At 47.7% G+C, this 23,756-nt stretch overlaps 1 protein-coding gene across 2 annotated transcripts in view; it reads right to left on the bottom strand.

Moving 5' to 3' along the window:
* The window catches only part of CFDP1 (craniofacial development protein 1), a 124,818-nt gene that overhangs the window by 3,440 nt on the left and 97,622 nt on the right, over window positions 1–23,756 (bottom strand). For both annotated transcript variants that reach the window (XM_047835416.1, XM_047835417.1), the window contains one exon: window positions 7,266–7,424. In XM_047835416.1, coding sequence (XP_047691372.1) covers window positions 7,266–7,424 — 159 coding nt within the window. The remainder of the gene's footprint in view (window positions 1–7,265; window positions 7,425–23,756) is intronic.

The following is a 23,756-nucleotide window of genomic DNA, read 5'->3' as shown; positions in this document are numbered from 1 at the left end:
GATCATGACCTGAGCCAAAGTCAGACGCTTAACCGACTAAGCCACCCAGGTGCCCCGCTTGCTTCCCACTTCTGACTTAACTGTATCATTACAAAGCCTCAAAACCTGGGACAGCTGGAACAGGAACTAAGAGACCAAGAGCAAGGGGTTGGGGGGAAGGCCACCTCCTCCAAGGTGGTCCAGGTAGATGGCCCATTTAAATGGAGCCTCAGGAAATTTCAGGCACCTTAAGCAGGTTACAGTCTCAGAAAAGAACCACCAGCTGACAAGTGCAATGGCACTTTTCTGGCCTGTGCCTAGCACTCCTGGGGGACCCAGCCTGACTGGGCCTAGTCCACTGGGAAGCCAGGGGTGGGGGGTGGGGCCATCATCCCTTCCTGCTACTATTGCTCTATGTGGCCCATTTAAGAGGAAGCAGCTCCTTACTTTCATTAATAAAACATGCTAATAGCATCAAACCCTAAGGGATTCTCTAGCTTTTCCTTTCAGAACCAGGTTAGATACAACAGGCTCTAACATCTTTTTGATCTTTCAACCCAAATTACTCTTCTGGTACCAGCTGTTTGAGGTCCAGGCCAGCAAGGAGGGAGGGAAAAATGGCAGAAGGTAAGAGAAGGGTAGAAAGTGCTTCTAGGGAATATGTTGGTACCTACTCACTCCTTAGGTACCCACGCTGCAGCAAAGGAAGGATGGCCCTCCACCCGCCCCAGAAATCAGAGGCCTTTGAGGGTGGGACGGCCCACTGGGCGGGCTGTCCCGGTCTTCCGCCAGTGAGAGGCCTCCTACCCACCAGTCAGGGAAAGAGCCCAGGGAGGTGCCAGGACAGGTGAAGCAGGTACACGACCAAGGACATTTCCAGCCGCGTTACTGCTCTGTTCCAAGAGCGCCAGCGTTCAGTTCCCCAAGCAAGCATGCCGTGCGGCACAAACACGACAGGAAACGCGGGTCAGCTCAGGTCCCAACAGCAGGAGGCAGCGGCAGTGGAGGCAGGCTGAAGATAAAGCCCCGTGGTGGACGTAATAAGATATGCCCTTTTCTGCCGGAGAAATGCAACTAAAGAAGCAACCTGCCCAGGGCCGCCAAGCCTGCGTGCCCCCACCTCGCGCCACAGGGTGGAGGAGTGTGTGAGGCTCAGAGTGAAAGAATGGCCACATTTTAATGAAATATCTCCACTTCTTTCCTCCCATCTCACCAGGCTGTGCTGGTTCTGAAAGACGGACTCCTGGGGGTCCTAGAGGTAGAATGCAGAAAACATGATTTTCCCTGGGCTCTCCTTCCTGTCTCTCCACATCACAAATGTACCTGGTTTCCAATCATCGAACCCCCGACCTTCAGTTTGATCGCCAGCAGCAGCCAAGCCCAATGGGCCTGTTCTCATTCACTTTGTACGGATCCCTGCCCCAGGCCTACCACGAACACTGTGGGGAACCCGTGTGATCGGGTTACAAGGCTGGCTCGGGAGTGCAGGGCTCAGAGCAAGAGCAGCGACTCTTTACTGTGCAGGTGACTGATCATCTTGGGTATAGGCATTTTAACCAACTGTGCGGCCTGGAAATGATGTCTGGGTGGAGACATCATTCTGATGTATCATGCCCTTCTTTTCCAGGTGGCTAATTCTAATTCCAAAACAAAGCCATGCTGTCTGGCCGCCGGCGGGATGGACATTTAGACAGAGAAATGGCTCAGCACCTGCCCTGGGCTAGATTCTCTTCTAGATGCTGGTGACGGGGTGGTGAACCTGCCCCTGCTGTTGGAGGCTCACTGTATATGGAACGACACGACAACATACTCAAACACGGTGATGTGACTGATGGTTTCCGGGGGGGAGTCTACTCTAGAGAGTGGCACTCGAGTGACAAGTAAGAGCCATCGTGGAGGAGGACCTAGAGGAGCCCTACAGAGGCTGGGCTGTCATGGGCAGGGGAGAAGGGGATATGAGGTGGGCAAGGGAAAGCTCACGAAGGGCCTACAATGCCAGGGTAAGCTGAACCCTGACTGCAAGTGCTACTGGAGGGCTTCCAGCAGGGAAGAGAGGAAAAATGGCTCATACACAAAAACCGTTTTAGCTGCTATTGGGAAGAAAGGAGGGAAGGGTACAGACAGAGAAACAGGGAGCCCAGCAGACATCTGTGGCTTATGCTGGAATAGCGGCAGTGGGGCCGGATAAAGCAATGGACTGATATATTTTACGAGACAATGGTCTATTGGACTTTCAGGAAGTGAGCAGAAAGAGGAAATCAAGGATGACTCCTACGTTTTTCTTTTAACGGGTGGATCGGTGGTGATGGTGCCGTTTTCTGAGAAGTCTGAGGAAGGAGTCTACGGAAGGAAGGCAAGTATTCGGTCTTGGGTGTTAAATCTGATGTGTGTCTTGCACACGCAAATAGAGATGTCAACCCGACAGGTGATACGGGAGTCTGGAGCTCGGCGGAATGGTCAGGCAGAGGAGAGCTTTTCTGGGAGCCGTCGGCAGACAGTGGTACCTAAGCTGTGGAACTAGTGAGCTCTCCTGGGGGAGGTGGGGTGTGGGGCGAATGTGAGGACAGACGGCTGCCCGGCTCAGCCCTGGAACTTCCCAAGTTTAAAAGCCCAGAGAAGGAAGAGGCTAGCCAGGGAGACTGGGGGGAGATGCCACCGAGCTGTATCTGCCACCTCTGTGGAAAGCATTACTGAAAGTTGGGCAGGGATACACCAGGAGGGAATTTGAAGGAGTAAGGCCCCTGATGGGGTGTGGTCAGTAATGGCAGATGGGAGAAAGAAGAGTGAGCAGAGGACTCACTATATTTATAAACACCCCAGACATCTCCCCTTCAACTCGAGAGGTACACTGAAGAGTTTCTACTTAATAGGTGAAGAAATGGGCTAAAGCACATAGCAGGCTGGTAGTAGCGCGAGGATTTGAATTCAATTTCAATTCAGTTTTACCGTAAAATGTAAAACACACACTAAAGTGTACGAAACGGGCAAGGCAAACGAATCATCATCTAGCGAGCTCTCACGCGGCCATCGCCAGGTCAAGACTCGGAATGCTGGTGGCCTGGAGGAGGCCCCTGCGTCACTCGTCCACCAGCGCCAGACCAGCCAGGTGCGAGCTTGCTTGCCTTTGAAGTTTCTGTTCCCTCGACATTATGGTCTAGTTGTGCCTAATTCTGAACTTGACAGAAGTAGACTTACAGTGTGAATTCTTTTGCGACTTGCTTCTTTCACAAAATGACTTAGTGGACAGCACTGCTTTTGCCTGTTTTTGACCTTTATATAAATGGAATCAAACTGCATGAACTTCTGTGCAATATTACATTGCTGAAATTTATCCATGTTCATTCCAATTACTAAAGAGTACCCCAGTGTGAGAACTGCTAAAAAAAAAACCTCAGGCCCAAAATGGTGTCACTTAGGTTAAGGCCCCAGGTCAGTAAACCCAGACTTAATACCTAACCTAACTGCAGTTTCAACCCCCTAGGAATGTAACCTTTAACCGGTCAGTCAGGAATTTTCTGGTCAGCACCAATAAGGTAATCTGTCACATGGGCCTTCTTTATCTGCCAAAGAAAGATGAGGTAATCCACCTATTAGAACCGTTTTGTCATCAAATGGAGGTGACCTCACCTGAAATAATCCTTTTTTGCTTATGACTTCCTTGTCCTGCCTTTAAAAACCCTTTCCTTTCTGTAGCCCTCTACGTGGTAGACGGGAGGCTGCCCAATTCACGAGCCGTTTAATAAAGCCAATTCGACCTTCATCCTTTGTCTACTGCATTATTGACAGATACCTGAGTTGCCTCCAGTTTGGGGATATTATGAAAGGTACTATCACTGCCATCTTCACACCTGTCTTTGGGGAACACACAACTGAATTTCTGTTGGGAACACGGCTGGTGTGGGGCTGCTGAGTTGCGAGAAGTGACCACGCTTCGGTGGTTAATGCCAAGAGGGACATTCAAACATGAGCTGTCGAATCTCCCAGATGCACTGATGTTTTCAGCGTTACGAGGAGACCTCCTCTTTGTTTCTGGCAATGCTCCTGCCTTAAAGTCTATTTTGTCTAGTATCAGTACAGCTCCATCAGCTTTCTTCTGGTTAGTGGCTACTTGATTTATCTTGTCTCCCATCTTTTTATTCTCACCAATTCTGCATCCCGCTGTTCTGATGTGTCTCTTTTAACCAGTAAATTAGTTGTTTTTTATTTTCTAATTCAATGTGTCAATCCCTGTCTCTTCACTGGAGCGTTTAGTTTATTGACATTTAATGAAATGTCAATGCAAGTAGCAGACACACATGTTAAAACAGACCTGGTCCTGTGCCTGCAGTTTCTCAAGGTACCTTGTTTCCTTACATGCGTATTTTAAGATGGCAAAATTGCCTTTAAATAATTGGACAGTAATAACCCAAAACTGACCAAGCTAGCTTCACATTCTATCAAATCTTTTTAAGGGGGAAGACGTGTTAGCATGTACTGAACTGGAGTTACTATCAAAATATAAAAAGCATGACATAAGCTTTTAATCTCAATCCAATCTTATTTTAATCAAGAATGCAGAACAGAAATATTTTTATCACCAGTTATGATCTGAATTCTTGTATGAGATCAATTTAAATCTGGTACTTGTAAAAAGGTCACAGTCTTCTAAATATATATGGCAGAGGCCAATCATAGGTGCCTCGTTTGAGATGTTATCAAATAGGACTTTTCCCCTTCTTGGTTTCAGCAAAGATCACCTTTATTCCAGGGATATACCTCTTGGGATTCTGCACACATTCCCTCAGAGATTCCCTCCCCTTGAGTCCTTGCTGTTGCTGGCACCTGTGAAGGAGAATTGGGGGCCTGAGCTGCCTCTGCCCAAGCAGACCTACAGGTCTGGTTCTTATGCTCCTTCCCTTTTCAGGAGAAATCTTTCCCTTCTCGACATTCCCTGTTTTGAAGGTGGCTCTCTAGTTTCGTGTGTGCTGGAAAGGCTCACCCAGCAGCTGGCTATCTTGCCCTCATCTCTAGAATTTTGATGTTATGGTCTCATGATTCTCAACCCTGGCTGTGTTATCAGAAGCACCTGAGGACTGAGTTAAAGATACAGATACCTGTGACTCCTGATTCAGCAGCTCTGTATGGGGGGTGGTGGCCTTGTCACCTCAACTCTGGAAACCACCCCCAGAGGATCCTCACGCTTAACCAAGGTGAGACCCTGGAGCTACAGCATGTTCCCTGGACTAGGGGTTGAGCCCCTTTACTACAACTACAAGAGCTAGGAAAGGCAGGTGAGGGGAGGTGTGGGGGTGGGCACTAGAGAGGGAAGGTGAGAACAGCCAGAGGCAGGGCAAAGAAGTCATCAGATCTGCACCGGAAAAACAGAATCAGATCAACAGAATCAAATGGGGCAGGGGGGCGGGGAGGATCTCAGACAAGGAGGGAAAGCAGAGCACCTAAGAGCTCTATGCTATTAGTAGTTCCCTAACCCAGTTACGTGATTTTCCATTGCCTGAAAAGTCCTCATTGGGCAGATGTCCTTTTAATCTTGTTTTCTCTTCCAGTCTACATTTTATTAACTCTCCCTTATCTTCAACAGCACCACTCCTTACTTTTATAAGATCTCTATTAACTTCAGCAGAACGAACATTGTCCCACCCATACGATCAATATTCAGAGGAGCAATAAAGTTGCACACACTGGCAGATCCCTTGCTGCTTTAGATCAGAAGGCAAATGTGGAGAAGAGGAAAGATCTGTGAGTTACCAGAGCTAAAAAGGCGGGGAGGTCTGGGGCAAGGTCAGAGGCCTTCTCTAGATAACACAGATTCCTGCCCGTGCTGTATTCTGGGCCTGCCCCTTGGGGCGCTTGGGTGGCTCAGTCAGTTGGGTGTCCGACTTCAGCTCAGGTTATGACCTCATGGTTGGTGAGTTCGAGCCCCAAGTCAGGCTCTGCACTGACAACTGACAGCTCAGAGCCTTGGATTCTGTGTCTCCCTCCCTCTCTTTCTCTACCATCCCCTGCTTGTGCTCACTCTCACTTTCTCTCTCTCTCTCTCTCTCTCAAAAATAAATAAATAAACGTATCCTGGGCCTTCCCCAGGAGGCTTCGGCACTTCTGCCTCTGTCCTGGGGCATTCCATCTTTGACAGACTGACTTAGAAGCCTGATGGTTAAATGAGCTCATGAAGTCACTTAACAAAAAAATTTTTGAACATACTGGTCAGCTTCCAGGTTCATTCAAATAATCTTGAGGCCTGATTTAGAAATGTGACCCCCTCCCAATAACCCCCTTACCTGTCCTTATTATAACTTAACTTACAAATAACCTGAATGACTACCACTTAATGCATCCTTTTACGTGACAGGGGCTCTGCAAAGGGTTTTATGTACTTCATGTGTGTGATATGTATGTTATACATGTGTTACATGTGTTATCTCATGAGATCCTCACAGTCACCCTGAGTGTGGTATCATGACCCCAATTAACAGGCAAAGGAGCTGAGCCTCAGAAACGCCCAGTATGCTGCAGGGAGAGCCCTTCCTGATGAGGGGGGTGGTGAGGACCCAGAGCTGTCTGACAGCCACATAACACTTCCTTTCACTGTTAGGGGGGCAGGGAGTGATGACCTTGAGCCATGGACCCTGTTCTGTAGTAACTCTATTTTTTACTTCTTCTGAGATTCCTAAGTGTTCACCGAACACCATCTTTTTTGATAATTCCTCAATACAGAGCCTACGGATGCCCTCTCTGTATTCCACAGTGAAGACGAGGGTGCAAGTGACAGCCTGGGTGCTGTGTGAGGGCCGGTGTGTCGTACAGGTTGAAGCCCCAGGCTGGGCCATAGTGACACGGGCAAAACCAATCCCGCGATAAGGCAACGACAGCCGGGCGCTCTGTTGCCTCAGCTCCTGAAGCACTGGGCTGGTCTGGCTCCTCAGAAGGCCAAACCATTCCGATCAGGCCAAGGCTGACACGGCCAGCCAGATCTGACCATGTGACCAAACCAGGGGACTTAGAATTCACGGGAGCAGTCATTCAGGGAGCTCGGCTGGGCAGCTGGGCCGGTGTGACTGGCCCCCAGAGGAGGGCTGCTCTCGTGTCCCCTCCCCCGCTGCCCCTCAGTGTGCTGCTCACCCAGAGGGTCTGCTCCGCATTAGAACAGAGCCGCACCGACAAGCCAAAGTGCTCACATTTTTTGTTTCACTACGAAAAGTGCCTGCCTGCTTACACTGGGCAGCCTGGCTATAATGAATTATTTCCGAGTGTTCAGGATTTTCAGAGGAACGTAATCTACTACTCCTTACCCTTCCTTCCCTCGATTATGGATGGCTAGTTCTTCACCAATGCCCTCCTCCTCCTTGAAGCTCTCCCAGTCCAACTTGGACTTCTCTAGGGTGCTCATCTTCTGCTTCTTAGCTCCAATTTTCCCCAAAAGGCTGGTCATGCCACTTGATCTTTTTAACCTAGGGAAAGCGAAAAAACGAAATGTGTAAACATGTAAGAACAATCATCTCTTGATTCATGGTTTTTCTGATTGTTGCAGGGCTCCCTAGATTTGAGCTTTTTATCTTAATGGAAACCTTTTTTTTTGTATTTAGAGTACTTCCTATCTGGTGTAGAGAACACTTTAAGTAGACCAGAATTCGAATGCACTTTTCCTGCTGAACATCTCTGATGGCTCTAAGGACCTAGGACTAGGAAATCCTAAAGACCTCTGTTTGCTCTGTAGGACAGGTCTCTACTTGCAGAGAGGGAGACGCGCCGCATGATTCAGACACGGCTCTAGAGTCACATGCCTCTGTAGATATTCTGGCTCGGTGTGACCTGAGCCTACTTAACCACATCTGCCCTGGTTTCCTATAACCTACCAGGTGAATAGTTAGTTATTCACAGGGCTGTAGTGTATCTTGGAGGTAAAGTGCTTTAACATAGCACTGGGCACAGAGTAAAGGTGTAACAAACGTCAGCCACCCTGAGTCAGTGTCATCATTTGTGCCCTAAAGCCCCAGGGAATTCCTTTAAGAGAAAGAGAAACAGATCCCAACACTGATGAGCAGAAGTCACAGTATCTTAACAAGACTCTAAGGTCAGTTTCCTTTCGACTCCTGTGAGTCAGGACCCTGGATTTTCCCAGGAGGTGGAGAACATTCCTCACCCTGAAAGGAGGGAGTATACAGCCTGTGTTCTACTTGCTGGTGACACGATCATGGACTATGGGAGAAACCCCATACGCCCAAGTTCAAGTCTTGGCAGGTCACATGTCTCCAGTCACTGTTAAATGTAGAAGATAAAATAAGGAAAACAGAATGCAGCTAGTTAGTAAGAAGGTGGTATCAGGGCGAAGAACTATGGAAGGAACATGGCCTTTGGTCAAAACACGTTGTAGACGACCACACAGGAAACTGAGAGTTACTTTCTGCTTTACTGGGATATGTAGGAGAGTCAAACATGTACAACTTGTATGAGCTAACATCGTAAGTCCTACTGATAACATCAGCAGTCATACCTTTCACTTGCCTAGAATGCTAATTCTCCAAGTGCTTCCCTTGCCATTTTCTCATTGTACTCTTACTATGGCCCGTGAAAGAGGACCACTGCATCTCCGAATTGGGGGAGGAACACTCGAGAGGATCTGGTGTCATGCTAACCCTTCTGAAACCCACCTCCCTGCAGCACAGGGCCAGTGAAGGATGGCCCGTTCCTGCCTCAGAGCGAGCAGACAGGCTGGTGTCCACACCGAACACAAGACTCCGGGGGCCAAACCATGACCCTCCACACCCTCATCCTATTCACGCTGGTCAGGAGGATGTTAGCTCCCCTGTTGTGGTCACATCCCACCACACGATGTTAGCTTAAGATGGACGCAGGACAGGCTGGACAGGCATCCTCGTCCTCATTTTGAATTGGACACATAAACAAAGTTCAGAGAGGCTACATGACACAACAAAGGTCAAGCCAATAGAACATGCAGAGCCAGGACAAAGCAGGGTCTTTCTGACTCCCAGTGCGGTGCCCTGTGCGGTCTCACGTCTAAGCTGAGAATCTACTTGAGATATTTTTTGACAGCTATTTTACTTCCCAGTTTGCTTAAAATTTTTCCAAACAGCTCTCTGTGATTTTCACTTCACATCTTCTAAAAATTCTTTTCCACATAAGTCACTTCCTACAACAATCTCTCATCAAGGCACGCACGCACACGCACGCACCCAGGCTGTATTTTTACCAGGAGCAGAGCATGAGTGAGGGTACAGATACTGAGTACGTCCCCCATCTTTCCCCTCCTCCCTGGCCTCACTGCCACCGCCCTGGTTCTTACTATTTTATCATCTCTTCTGGAGCACTCTGCAGTCTCTTCTCTCGTCTCCCTGACCTGTTTTGTCCCAGCCCACTCACCTGTTCCACCCTGGCCTCTAGTCCACGTGCCATCATTAGGGGGAATTCTCTGAAACACAAGGCTTATCATGTCTTTCTGCTTAAATGTCCCTTCCCTGACCCCTCATTGCTCTTTTAAAGAATACATTTCTTCCTAACTTGCAAAGTTCTTCCTCATCTTCCCTCACCACATCTACCCTTGTAAGCTAAGGTCCAACCATACAGTCCTGAACCTAGAGTTCATCTCCCATTTATCTGGTCTTGTCTCAGCTTAGGGGTGACTCCTCCAGGAAGCCTTCTCTGACCCTTTGCCAATCTCTGGATGAGATGCCTCCTGGTGCTGTGTCTAGGGCACCCATTCGAGCACCGATCCTTCCCGTAGCAGATGCTTGAGAACTTTGATTCTAGCTGCCGCCACACTGGGCACTTCTGAGCAGGCTCAGAATCACTGCTGACAACATCTACCAAAAGCATGCACCTCGAGACTTTCCTTTTCTGGCTGCAGGGCCTCCTCTGATCCTGCCTACATGTTGGAAGCACTGCCTGGCTGCGTGGTGGAGGTCATACCATTGGGGCCACCCTGATGGCCCCAGATGGCTACGGCTACAAGGCGCAGACTCCTGTCCTCACACAAGCAATTCCAGGAGGTCATCTGAATGCTCCTAGAAGTCCTGGTGGCAAGGAACCCTTGCAGCCCTGGAAACACACTCTCATACTGGCTTTCCCTCCTGCCCCATCCCCTCCCTCTACCTCCTCACTCCTGCTGCCCGAAGACGGCTTCCCAAAGAACGACCTACACTAACGGACTTATCCGAGGTCCTGCTTTGAGGGGAACCTAAGTGCTTAGGCACAACACTGCTTTCCTCGTGCGTGCTCCGTCTCTCTGAGGGTACTTAAGCTCCGGGTCCCCAAATCTCTCTATGGCACATGGATTGGGTGTTACAAACAGTAGGCACTCAATCAACGTCACCCGGATGGATCACAGAAACAATTAGAGGGAGGGAATCAGCTCTTTACAGAATAAAGGGTGTTCAGAATACTTTTAAATTGGGGATTCTGAGGGGAGTGATTTTTTTTTTAATTTTTTTTTTTAATGTTTATTTATTGTTGAGACAGAGAGAGACAGAGCATGAATGGGGGAGGGTCAGAGAGAGGGAGACACAGAATCTGAAACAGGCTCCAGGCTCTGAGCTGTCAGCACAGAGCCCGACGCGGAGCTCGAACTCACGGACCGCGAGATAGTGACCTGAGCCGAAGTCGGCCGCTTAACCGACTGAGCCACCTAGGCGCCCCGAGGGGAGTGATTTCTACTTGCCTTCATTCATCATTCAGCTCATGACAACCTGGTCCCTCCACCCGAGCGGCACCATAAGCTCTGTACAGCATCTCCCACCCTCAGCTGCAGTTCTGATGGTAGTCCCAAATTATACCATCTTTCTGACAATCACTTTGAGAAGTCTGAGAAAATGATCTTTTGCAGCATTAACAGTGAAGAGAATTCCATAAAAGTAAAAAGCCATAATCCCCCTTTGCCTTGCTCACCACTAAACACCAGCGAAATGTCACCTGTGCCTAATATGCTTTAAGGGAAAGCTTCCAGGTCTGTCTTCACTGGATCATGAATGTGGTTTGTGACTTCCTAATCTGATAAGTCTCGAAAGCAAAATTACCTGTCTTGTATTTGAGGCTACATCAAAGTGAATGACACATTTATGGCAGCAGCCAAAACATGAGAGGCTCATCATGACTGAGAGCCCTTTCTCTTCTGGAATCTAGGGCGTGGGGTCCCTGCAGGCTCTGGAGCACTCATATGCCCCACCACTCGACACGGGGCTGCAGTGGCACAGGCCTGGCATCGCTCCATCACAGCTTTCAGGAGGGCACGTGTACCATGACCTCGGCCCTAGCTCTGCTGTTAAGGTTCATCAACCAGGCTTTCAGGAGGGCAGACGCAGGCAAGAAAGCCTCAGCTTCTGGTCAAGGGCGGCTGGCTCTCTTGGCCAGGAAAGAGTGCCGCAGAGAGTACTGCAGTGGTCCCGAGAGGGGCGGCTCGTCAGGAGGCGTCTATTAGCACTGCCTCCCACAGACCTCCGGCAGCTGTGGGAAGGGGGAGGTCAGAATTCCCTCAGAGACCCCTCTGCTGTCAGCAGGAACCAGTGCAGTTTCAGGCACCAGATCAACAGAGCCACCGATTTCTCTTTGTACTGGATCCTAAGTCATAAGGGCAAGGTACTACCAGAGGGTCGCCTTTGACAGACCACCTGTTTCCCCAGCCATGGATTTTCAGATCTTGATTCTAAACTGTGGTGAGCTGTGTCACCGAAGACCACGGTATTTCATTCAAGAGACTCCTCATCCACCTGTTGCAAGGCCAAGTCCAAAGAAACGCACCATTCACTTGCTCATTCTCAGACATGTCTGGTATGTGGCTACCAAGATGTTTCTAATGTAACAATGGCCTTTCAACCCCCTCCTCCTGAACGCCACTGTCCTCTACTGACCTAACTACCGTAAGTTCGATGTGAAGACTAATCCTGTCCAAGCGCATGGCCTCGGCTCCCCTCTCCTCTAAAGCAGCAGGCTTCTGCGCCGAAAGAGCGCCTGGCTAAGTGCAGCGGCCTTGCTGGTGAAAGCAGCTCCTACCAAGCTTTTTTCTCTCGTGTATTCGAGCTCGTTATCCCTCAATAAGCAATTCTCTTCTGTTCCCTTTCCACAGCACCCAGCCCAACGACCTTTGCCAACACCAGACACCCACGAAGACCTCGCACACACAGATTCAGAACCTCCAAAAAAGTAAAAGGGGCAAAAAAAGGCAAAATGACAGTCATCTTTTTCCTTTCTCAAAGTTTATGATGATAATCTGCTAGAACTTCTTCTGCTTCTCTTGAGTCACAGAAATGGAAGTTTAACAAAATTCACTGCAACCAAATGATAAGCTCTATCCTGTTGAGTATGTCAGAAAGACATTAGTAACTTGTTTTCTTGGCTCCAGCCTCAGAAGCATGGACTCAGATTCACCCGAACAAATCCACTGATTCCATTCATTTTGTAGCAAAAGCACTGCTCTATCCAGCTGCCCTCATGATGCTCTGGATCCTGCTGTTATTTCCAAGAGGTGCTGGGAAAGAACCAGGAAGATAACAAGGGGAAGCAGAGAGGATGGCAGGACACTGCAACTGACTGTGAAGGAAAAGTGGGCACATCTTTCCCCAAGATCTTTAAAATTGGCCTCAGGAACTCAGCCGGCCCACAGAACAGAATTTTAGGTTTGGGAATGAATTTAGAGTCAGTCATTCATTGTACTCCTCCATCAGAGATTACTGAGAAATGACTGTATACCAGACATTGTGCTTGGACCTAGGGACACACAAATACATAAGGCATAATCTTTGGCTTCAAGGAGACAATGTAATAGAAGAGACCATCATACAAGCAAATTATAACCACATACTTACTTTCAGAGCACAAAAGAGGGACCATATGAGACGCTGTTTAATCCAACTTCCTTATTTTAGAGATGAGTTAACTATGAAATCCAAGAAGATTAAGAAACCTGCCCAAGTTCCCAAGGGGAGACGTGGGACCAGTACTCTGTGCTTCTCTGTACTTCTGACCTCCGGCCTGTCTCACCCCCCCCACCTCCCCACCTGTCTTTTCTACCTGGTTGATGCTGGAGTTGGGGATAGACAGCCTTTGGGGATCCCTTCCATACTCTGACTTCTATCACTGCTAATTTGGGGGGGGGTGTTCTTATTTCCCCTGTTGTCTTGGAGCTCACTGTACACAGGGCCCATGTCCTACTCATTCCTGACTCACCCACACTACGTGGGTGATCACTACGTGTTTAATGAACTAAATCCCTGTGATTTGATGGGCTTATCCAAATGAATTTTTTTCTCGTGACAAAAGGAGTCAACACTGCAATGGAACCAAAATGTCAGAAAAGGTAGCTCCAAAAGTAGACTGGCAAGAATAGGGTCAACACATGTACAAGGAAGCACTACTGACCTTTACTTAGAACTCTAACACGTGGAGCCCGGCTCTAGTCTATGCCTTCTGTCTCATAACTTGCATAACCACTAAAATGCAAATTATTTGGAACAAAGATTCTTTGGCACAGATACCCAGTTTCCTTAGGATTTGTCATCTGTTTACAAGGCAGGAGTGGATTTTTTTGTAGCTCACACATGGGATTATTTTCCAGAGCCATACAAGGGTCCGGAACTGTCACGGTACTCCCTGAGAAATGGGAAGAAAGTTTATGATGATGATTCTTCGTTGAGAGCTGTCTGCTTGGAACTGCCGTCCTCTTTTAGATCTTCTTTGGATTTAGCTAAAATCTGCAAGAATGAAAAGTAAAGCCCTGATCCCTGGGCCAGTCTCACTCCTCATCTGTGCAAATCTCTAAGTAATCTCCCCAAAGCCCAAGACCAGACCACTCAAGGAAACAGCCTGGAAGCCAGCGGTACTTTAGGGAGAGAGTTCAAATCCCATTCACTTCCCAACAATGTACCGGCAGTATTCTATAGGCCAATGGGCTCAGGAAAGTGGAAAATCAGAAGTCAGACAAGAAGTATCAAATGATCTTAACCATTTTGTGGCTTGAAAAACTGTCAGTGCTCTGGAACCTGTTACTAACGTTGATACTGTGCCAGCTGCCCGCCCCCAAAAGTGGCATCTATCAGCAAAAGGTGAAATAAAGGCTGACAAAAAGCAGCAGCTTCAGCTTTTATACAAATAGCAAGTGATTTGTGACTTGGTTCTACTGCTTCGATCCCAATCCAAGAATGAAGTACACTTAAGTCTGATTTGATTTCATCTGTACAAGATCTTTAAAACATGTCTCCGAAACACACTTGATTATTCTGGTGGCGAAAGTTCTGAATTCTTTTTGGTTTTAAAATTTTTTAAGGTTTATTTATTTGAGAGAGAAAGGCAGGGGGAGGGGCAAAGAGAATTCCAAGCAGGCCCTGCAGTGTCAGCACAGAGCCTGATGCGGGGCTTGAACCCAGGAACTGTGAGATCACGACCTGAGTTGAAACCAAGAGTCAGACACTTAACTCACGAAGCCACCCAGGTGCCCCAAAAGTTCTGAATTCTAATCTCTTCCGAAACAGGGTTTTACAGAAAGCCCTTTCCAACTCTTCCTTCCCTGTCAGTGAAGCACCGAGGTCTCTGCTGATGCCGGAAACCCGATCACGCCACAGACTCGGTCGGATCTACTGAAATGGACAGCTCTTCCGGGAGTGGATGCATCATCCATTCACAGTGAGCCATGAACTGTTCTCCCCAGAGCAGTACAGGCCCTCTCACTGCACAGTCTCCTGGTCCCTGCTGTAATCCAGGGTGTTCATCTTGGGACAAGTAACTGGGCTTAGGGGCTCTGCAGTGACAATGAAAAGGACTTTTTTCCTGGGACAAGCTAATTGATCTGCCGGGCAGTGTATTTATTATTAGCAACACACCCCAAGAGAAACCTACTGTCCCTTTTCTCTCTGAAGAACTGTCCTCTAGGAGTCTATTGTTCTGCTGAAACCAGCCTGCTTAGTGGGCTTGGGTGTCTTGCCACAAAGGGCCATTGTTTTGTTTTATTTATTTATTTATTTATTTATTTATTTATTTATTTATTTATTTATTTTTTAATTGTTGTTTGTTTTTATTAATCTGCCTGGTTCAGACCTTTCAAAGAAGGTCACAGTGAGACAAGTGTCAGGGAGGACCAGGCCCTCTTCCCCAACCCTTCCTTGGTGCACGAAGGCATCTGCGATGCTTGGCTCGTGTGTGTAACGCAGGGAGAAATCTGCATGGAGACGCAAAAAGTCTTGCATTGCGAGTGGGGCAAGTGTGAGCTTTAACACGAGCATTTGTTCCACTACCGCTTCTGAGGGACGGGGTACAGCAGCACTTAGCACAAGAACCCTAGTGCGGTCTGGTGAGAAATGTCCAACTTTCTAGTTTAAAAATGTCGCGCTGACAGAAACGTTGAAAGCAGAGAACAAGCATTATCTGAATAGCCTAGATTCACTCATTATTAGCATTTTGCCACATTTGCTTTCTCTCTCCCCCTTCCTCCCTCCCACTTTCCCCCTTTCTCTCCATTTAAATGGTCTTTTTTGGAGGCGTGAAACCACTTTTAAGTAAGATGCAGACATCATGCCCCTTCACTTCTAAGTACTTGGGCATGTGGTGCCTAAGGGCATCCTCACACATCAACACAACACTTTATACCGCACCCAAGAACTTTAAAGCTGATCGAACGGTGTAAAGTCCATATTCACAATTCCCTCACTGCCTCCCCAGATGGCCATGACAGTCGTTCCCCATTCCCTCCTTCCAGGCAGGAAGCATCTGACGTTTCCTTAGTCTCCTTTACTTTTTAATCTAGTACAGTGTCCTGCCTCTTCTTTGGTTTGTTTGATTTTTGGTCCTTAATGCCATTGCCAATTTTTTTGAGTCCAGAATAGAACACTGCTCGTTTAGGGTTTGTCCGATTCTTATGCCAGGTGGGTACACAGGTGAGGTCAGAATCAGCTTACTGCACCACCACCCAGAGCCGGCCGGAGTGTGAGGTCAGCCCAGGACTCATGATGATCTGTGTGGTCCCTTGGGGCAGGTGGTGACCGCCAGAGCTCCCGTTTGTAAAGGTGTACTCTCCTCTCTGTAACCAATTAATGTGTATGATGCATAGGATACTACTCTCAGGACGCTCAGCAAGTTCTGACTGCTTCTTATTTCTGGTGCCTCACTCTGTAATGCCCTGGAAATGTCTGTGGACAGACTGAAGTGAAAAAAACAGTGAAGGATCTTATGTGAAGGACAAATATTCAGGAACTCTTAAAGGGATCATAGAGCTCTGGCTGTAAGAAAGTCTCTTAAAAGTCAAAGAGCAGTAACTAGAGAAAAGGCCAACGGTTACAGGATGGTCAAAAGAATCCTAGACTGCACAGGCCAATGGTGAATACGGAGTTCTCGGGCCAACATGCAGGCATTCACTTACATATCTGGTTACTCTTCTCAAGGGCCTGGCGCCTGCTATGCCTAAGGGTTAAGTGACAGAAGTCTTAGTGACAAAGAAAAACCCTCTGGCCCGCCCACCAGACCTCTAGGAAATGATCCCCTGAATTTCCCTTCTGCTCTGCTCCATTCCCCTGTGGTTTCACCCCATTCCCTGGGAAAGAGATAATGCCACATCCCTTCCTGCCGCTGCTCCAGCAATTTCCTTCCTTACACTATTCCCATGCTGGGGGATCATAGCAAAGCAGGGAAGGGCCTCCACCATTTTAAAGTAGCTGGAGAGTGAAGAAGGCCTGGCACTCCAAAGCGGAAACCTTTACTTTACTGGAATAAGGACCATGCCCGGGGAGGGGATGCTTTCTCCCTGAGGTCCAAGCTGCTGTTGCTTGAATCTGTATGATCAGGCACAGGTGGGAAGAATAATTCACTGGCCAACATAAATAGACCATTTACATTTCTGAGACAGAATTTTAAAGGAATTATTAAATACAGCTTCTAACGAAGCCCATAATGATATTTTTCTTTATGCGGAAGCCTGGGAGTTCGACTGAGGAGGGCACACACGGCTTGTTTTCCAGATAGTGGTTTCATATCAGCTCCCGATCAAGTGCAGACACAGAGGCAAAGAAGAGATGAAGCTGTCAGGACCTGGTAGCCAAAGTCACTGCCCTCTGTAGAGGAGAGTCCTGATGGCTTTCTCCTGTGACAGTGCTGAGCCCGTGTGGGTGTGCGGATGCCCGTCTGGTCTGAGGGCAGGAGCCACATTCACCCGGATCACTCTCATCAGGAAACACGGTTGAGCAAACAGCACGTCTCTCAAACCAGCCAACGTGAAAAGCAAAGCACAGGGCACAGAAGAGAAATGTGCCTCAATGGTGGCTCGTCTGGCTAATTGCTGATGAGGGACTTGGCATGCTTTCCCAAACCCCAACATTCTGCTTTTTCTTTGGCTTTTAGCTTTCTGTTTCTCCCAGGCAGATCTCTAACCCCTTTAGAAAATGTCTGAGGATGTCAACATAAAATTAAGTTCCTGGATTCATCCCAAATTGCGATCAGGTCAGAGTTTCAGGATGTGGGGGTGTCCTCAGTCAGACTAGAAATATTCCTTTAGTTTTACATCATGGAGATTTCATGGAAAATGAGTCAGGACCATGCTCCTTTCTAGCCATGGAGAGGCACATGAACCACATGGTTGTGAATGAAACTCCACATGAGTTGGCTGCCATACATCCTGCAAAATTATTCCCCTTCGTCCTAAACTTCTCACTGCTCCTATATAAGCATGCCACATTCCAAATGAGAGGATATGGAAGTTGGACACAGCTGGGACTCCCGACTCCTCCAAGTTCTGTCTGGAGGGCTGTGTGCTCTATGGTCCTTTCACCAGACGAGGCTGAAGTGGCAAGAAAGGCCATTTCTCAGCACCTGGCACTCTTGCTTGGGGCCCTGACTCCAGATCTCTCTCAAGGTGGCATCTAGAACATCGCTCACTCGCTCTGCAGCAAGGGCATCTTGTCCCGCCTCCTAGAAGCTGTGATTCGGCTAACCTCAATGGGCAACTCGACGAAGCTTAGGCTCCAACCTTCCCAATTCTCGGGAACTGCTCTCATCTGTCCTCAAAAAGCCGGGGCGTACCACCATCAGCGTCAGCAGCTTCCCCTGTCATGGCAGCCTTCCAATCCAGCATTTAGGTGCCCCTGGGAAGCAGTTACCTGCATGGGGTGATCAAAAGAAGGGGGCTGTTTCTGCCTGAGCCCAGGATGTCACTTTGCTAAGGCGATGCAGTAGTTTTGAACAAAGAGAAATATGTGTTCCCATGGAGTCTGGTAGAGAAAGCAGAAAACTTTCTTTTTACTGCACGCAGGAAATGGCTTTCATAGATGCTAACCACAGTTGGGCCATCTGTACAACCACAACATAGTTTCTCTTTAATAGATGGAAGGTTTTTACCCTTTGCATCACTAACCACCAAAAAGAATTCCCACCCTCCATCTCTACGGCAAGAAGAGAAAGCGACAAGTCTCTTTCCTTTTTGCCAGCCAGGGGTTGCTAAAGCAGCTTTTTCATTCAGAAATGAGGTTTGTTCTACAAGGTAACTATGACCCAACCCTACTGATGAGTGATGGATGAACCCTGAACAAATTCAGATGCTTGCACCCTGGGGGGACGTCCCCTCAGAGCACGTGCTTTATGACCACGATCCACAATGGGTTGCGGCCAAACGTTTGAAAAAGGTGCTTGAGCAACTGCTGGCTGAGAGAGGACGGTCTGCTGAGACCCGGCCAGCCCCGCCAGGCAGAGATGCCATGGGGGAATTAAAACAAGACGGAGGCCCTGACCTGCAGCCCCTTGCTCTTGAGGCAGCAGAGCAGCCTGTGAGGGTCTGTGACCCTCTCCGGGGCAGGGGCTTCAAGCTGCCCTTCCTGTCACTGTGAGGCTCAGCCGGTAATTCAGCAGCGTGAGCGTGTTCCTCATTCTCACTACCCAGGCGAGGGAAGGAGGCTGGGAGCTAGGAAACACTGCCGCTCTCATCCAAATGCTACAGCTGAGATGAAAACCAGCAGACACAACAGAACAGAATGCCCAAACTGCCCAGCTGTACTGGGGAAGAGGTTTCTCTAAGAGTGAAGACGATGGAGACAATAACCCAAATGTATCAGCTACTAAGTTTATTTGTATTTTGAAAGAGTGCTGGAAAATCTGATGACCAATCATTTCTGATTCTCAGCTAGTACTTTTAAAAACCTCTTTACTGAGATACAATTCACATACTAAAGAATTCACCCATTTAAGGTAGGTAAGTCGGTGGTGCTTCGTATATTCAGTTATGCAGCCATTACCACAACCTAATTTTAGAACATTCTGTCATGCCCTTAAAAAAACCCTCATACCCATCAGCAGCCAGCCCTAGGTCCCCAGCCTTGGGCAACCACTAGTCTACTTTCTCTATCGATCTATTCTCTCAACTAACACTTTTTAAATCCTAGGTTTAAGATCTTGAAGCTGAATTCTGAAGCAACATGTCTCAAATAAAGAAAAAAAAAAGGCAACAACACGTCTCTCAGTTCATACCTATTACATCTTCCTATAGGAAACGCAATCCTCCCACTCAGTCCTCTATGCTGATGGTCACACGGAAATTTCGTGAAGGGCAGGGAAATAAGAAACCTAGACCTGCGACAACGGCAGTATCTACGCGCTGCTAGGGGAACCAAGTCCCGCACATCACCAGTGCCAGTTTGGAGCTTTGTCTGAAAAGCTGCCGGGCACACGCAGGGCAAAAACCTGCCCTTACCACTTAATTTGTGTTTCTTTTTTAAATCTGAGTCTCAACTAACCAATTATTAAAACGAGGATAATACTAACTGCCTTGAAGGATGATGATTAAATGAGATATTCCTCCGGTCAGCTCTTGTTTACTGACGGCCTCCAGTGGGCGAGACTCTGCTGGCCACGGGAGACAGAGACACAGGTCTCTTACCCTCACTCAGTTTATCCACCCAAGACAGATACACAGATAAGTAATTACACCAGGAGAGAAGTGCTACTCAGCAGGTGCACTAGGAGTCAGGGTGTTAGTTGGGGAAGGCTGTGGGGGGTGGGGGTGGGTGGGTGTCTGAAGTTTGAAGGATGAGAAGGAACTTGCCAGGAACACAAACTGGGATAAAGAAGTTCAGAAAGAGGTAATAACACTCGCACTACACGTGAAGGCAACTTAGCACAATGTCTGGAACAGAGCAGAAAATCAGTATTTCCTGTCGTCCCCACTCTTATTCTCCTAAATCTTTGAAAAGATGCTCTGGAATCCAGAAAGAAATTAAAATCTTGTTGCTTGTAGAGAAAAATTAGTGGATCTAGGTCTTTAGGAGTTGCTTGTTCTATCTTTTTCCAAGGCTAATTCATATTTGGCGGCAAAGCAGATTTTAAATTTCGACATCTTCCCCTACCCCAAACTTTTCACTCTGAAAAATTCCAAGCCAAGAGAAGCTGATCTGCTTTAATCTAGAATAGTTCCCCCACCGGCAGAATGGCCCACAGTTTGGACTTTTCTGACTGTTACTGTCAGCATCTTTGAAGGCATCTGGGAGTTCTCTGGCACCCGATCCTTGGACCACTCTTCTCGACCTATACTCACTTCCCGAGTGACCTCGTCCAGGCCGAAGGCTTACATACCAGTTATGTGCCGCCTTTCCCCAGTGTCTTTCTTACCCTTGGCCCAGACCTCTGTCCCTAACTCCAGCCTTCCATACCCACCTGTGCAGTGGGCTTCGTCTGCAGCAGCTTGCCACATCTTTGTTGAGGGCAACGACACCTGGCGGTGCTTACCTCTCAAGACCTCCTCTCCTGAGACTACCCCCCATCATCCCGCCTCACGCACGTGCTCACTCTCTGGGACCTGCAAGCCCCTCCTTCTGCCCTCCATATTCTCTTCCCAGACAGTGTCTTGGTTTTCTTCCTTACCCCCGTTAAGTCTTGGTTCCAATCTCAATTTCCCAGGGAGGACTACCATGATCGTCCTATTCAACACTTCACCCTCGGCCCACGTTCCTGATCCCCTACCCTCCTCCGATTTTTCTTCCCTCCCTAACACTTAGCATTTTCTGACACACCACGTAATTTATCTGTCATGTTTACTGTCTAGCTTCGTGCTGGAATGAAGACTCCACAAAGCTAGAACCAGTGTCTGTTTTGTTCACGGATATAACCCAAGCACCTGGCACAGTGCCAAGCACATGGTAGGCACCCAATAAGTATTTGTTAGAAGAATGTATGAATATTGAGAAAACATATCAACTTCGCACATTATAAATAGATTCCAATACCGATACCTACTAAAGTAACAATTCTGTGTTGGCTAAGCCCGTAGCTGCCGCCGGTCCCAGCACTAAGCACTAGGTCCTGCAGAGCAGGCACAGGAAAAGCATTTGTTCACTGCAAAAGATGGCAGGCCCCCTTCGACTGGCTGTCAGTAGCGTGGAATCTGTCCTAGGCTGGCCTCAGCACCACCCTGAGAGCCTGCAGGATGTTCAACAATCCTGTCATTAACTGCAATCTGAGGGACCAGAGGCTAAGATACCCTAATTGAAATGTAAGGAAGGAAGGGGTAGAATTAAGGGGAATCCTCAATGAATCTTTTGCCCCCCCCCCGCCCTTTGTTGTCCATGATAACAGCATTTGCAAACAAAAGAGAACAATAAAAAAAAAGTGGTATTTGGATTCATTTTATGTGAAAATGCAGTTCTGGAACAATCAGGTCAGGGACCTCATTTGCTATGTGCAGCAAACGAGTTTTTTTCCTTGTGACTGGCTACCTTATGTTGGGCTGCTTTTGTTTGGTTAGTTTCGGGGGGCTAGTTTTAAAGTCATTTACAGGGGCGCCTGGGTGGCGCAGTCGGTTAAGCGTCCGACTTCAGCCAGGTCATGATCTCGCGGTCTGTGGGTTCAAGCCCCGCGTCAGGCTCTGGGCTGATGGCTCAGAGCCTGGAGCCTGTTTCCGATTCTGTGTCTCCCTCTTTCTGACCCTCCCCCATTCATGCTCTGTCTCTCTCTGTCCCAAAAATAAATAAACGTTGAAAAAAAAAAATTTTTAAGTCATTTACAGAACTATGTTACAAGCCAGAAACAATGCCTGAATCCAGCTTTAAAGCTAAAACCAACACTGAATGGATGTAATGGGTGCAATTAGCTAACTGAATACTCAGCCAACTGAATAACTTGTCAGAATCTGCCAGAATTATACAGAGGAGCTACAGCCAGCAAATGGAGTTGCAGCGGAGATGAGCACTCCCGCTAGCTGTCACACGAATCATGTCAACGTCAGAGAATTATGCAGATACTTTCTTGTTCAGCAAGAATCTGCGCTGGTATACACAATGGAAGGCATAAGATGGTGAAAAGCAGCTAGAAAAAGATGCCAAAAAGTTCTTGGGGCCTGGTGAGAATCCCAGGGATAAAAAGAAGATCGTAAAAACTTCAAAACTTGCGAAGAGACAGGGGCAGGGGAAAATGAAGTTATATACAAAGATGCAAGAATTCCAAATGGCTTCAGACTTCTAGAAGAAGCCTGACTGTGGAGCAATGTCCTCACAACTGTACAGACAAATAATGTTCCACCTACAATATCATACCCAGCAAAACCACGAACACAATGTGAAGTTAGAACAAAGTCACTTTCAGAAATGCCAAGTCTCAAAAATGTATCCCCCATAAACCATTTCCTCAGGATGTTACTGGAGGATGAGTTCTGTCTAAACAGGAGAATAAACCTAGAAAGAAGAGAACAAGGGATCCAAGAAACACAGTAGCTACACAAAGAGGGATAAAACGCAGGCCCAGAACAACAGCTGGACAGAAAGCCAAGAGAACAAAGAGCCCCAACTGGAGCAGGAGGGTGGAAGGGTCCAGAAGGGATGGGGGGGAAGGGGGAGTGGGGAAGGAAATGACAGATTTTTCTGACATAGTCAAGAAGAGTATTGAGAGGGATTTTACAGGCTTGCTGAAAGAGTTTGGAAAAAATTTGTGATGGGGACACAGAAAACCAAGCAAACTAACAAATACACATATATATACATGAAAGGAAATATAGCATCAGTCCACATCCTGGCTCAGTGGTGAACAATACTACAGTGACAATACTGTCACGAAACTGGGAGACTGGAAGGAGGACGGGGGACACTTAGGGGCAGGTGCCACAAGAAAACAGTCCTCTTCTTTTAAAACACGAGCTGATGCCTTTTTTTTTTTTTTTTAATGTTTATTTATTTTTGAGACAAAGCAAGAGTGAGTGTGAGCAGGGGAGAGAGAGGGGCAGAGGGAGAGACTCCTAAGCAGGCTGCATGCTCAGCAAGGAGCCTGATAAGGGGTCGATCCCATGCCCCTGGGATCATGACTTGAGCTGAAATCAAGAGTTGGATGCTTAACCAACTGAGCCACTTAGGGGCCCGAGAGCTGGGGCTTCTTAAAAACTAGTTAACAGGAAGTTAATAAATCATGCTTAAAAATGATAAACCAAGAAATAACACTACACTAAACACATGAGTTTAAAATATGGACCAGGGGTGCCTGGGTGGCTCAGTCATTTGAGCGTCTGACTTGGGCTCAAGGCATGATCTCATGGTCTGTGAGTTTGAGCCCGTGTCAGGGTCTGTGCTGACAGCTCAAAGTCTGGAGCCTGCTTCCGATTCTGTGCCTCCCTCTCTCTCTGCCCCTCCACCACTTGTCACCTCTTTCTCTCTCAAAAACTAAATAGACATGAATAAAATAAAATAAATGAAACGAAATAAAATCTGGACCAAATCAGAACTAGCTAATGGAGTGTAAAGCAGTAGTCTCTGGAATGCAGGGCCTGGGACTGGGTCAGAAGACTGAGCAGTACATTTGACTTCGCCAACTATGTACCTGTAGGGGTT

This window comes from Prionailurus viverrinus, chromosome E2 (genome assembly GCF_022837055.1).
Source record: "Prionailurus viverrinus isolate Anna chromosome E2, UM_Priviv_1.0, whole genome shotgun sequence".
In the NCBI taxonomy this organism is placed as follows: domain Eukaryota; kingdom Metazoa; phylum Chordata; class Mammalia; order Carnivora; family Felidae; genus Prionailurus; species Prionailurus viverrinus.
Note: the sequence above shows the minus strand (reverse complement) of the source record. Positions and strands in the feature narration are given on the sequence as shown.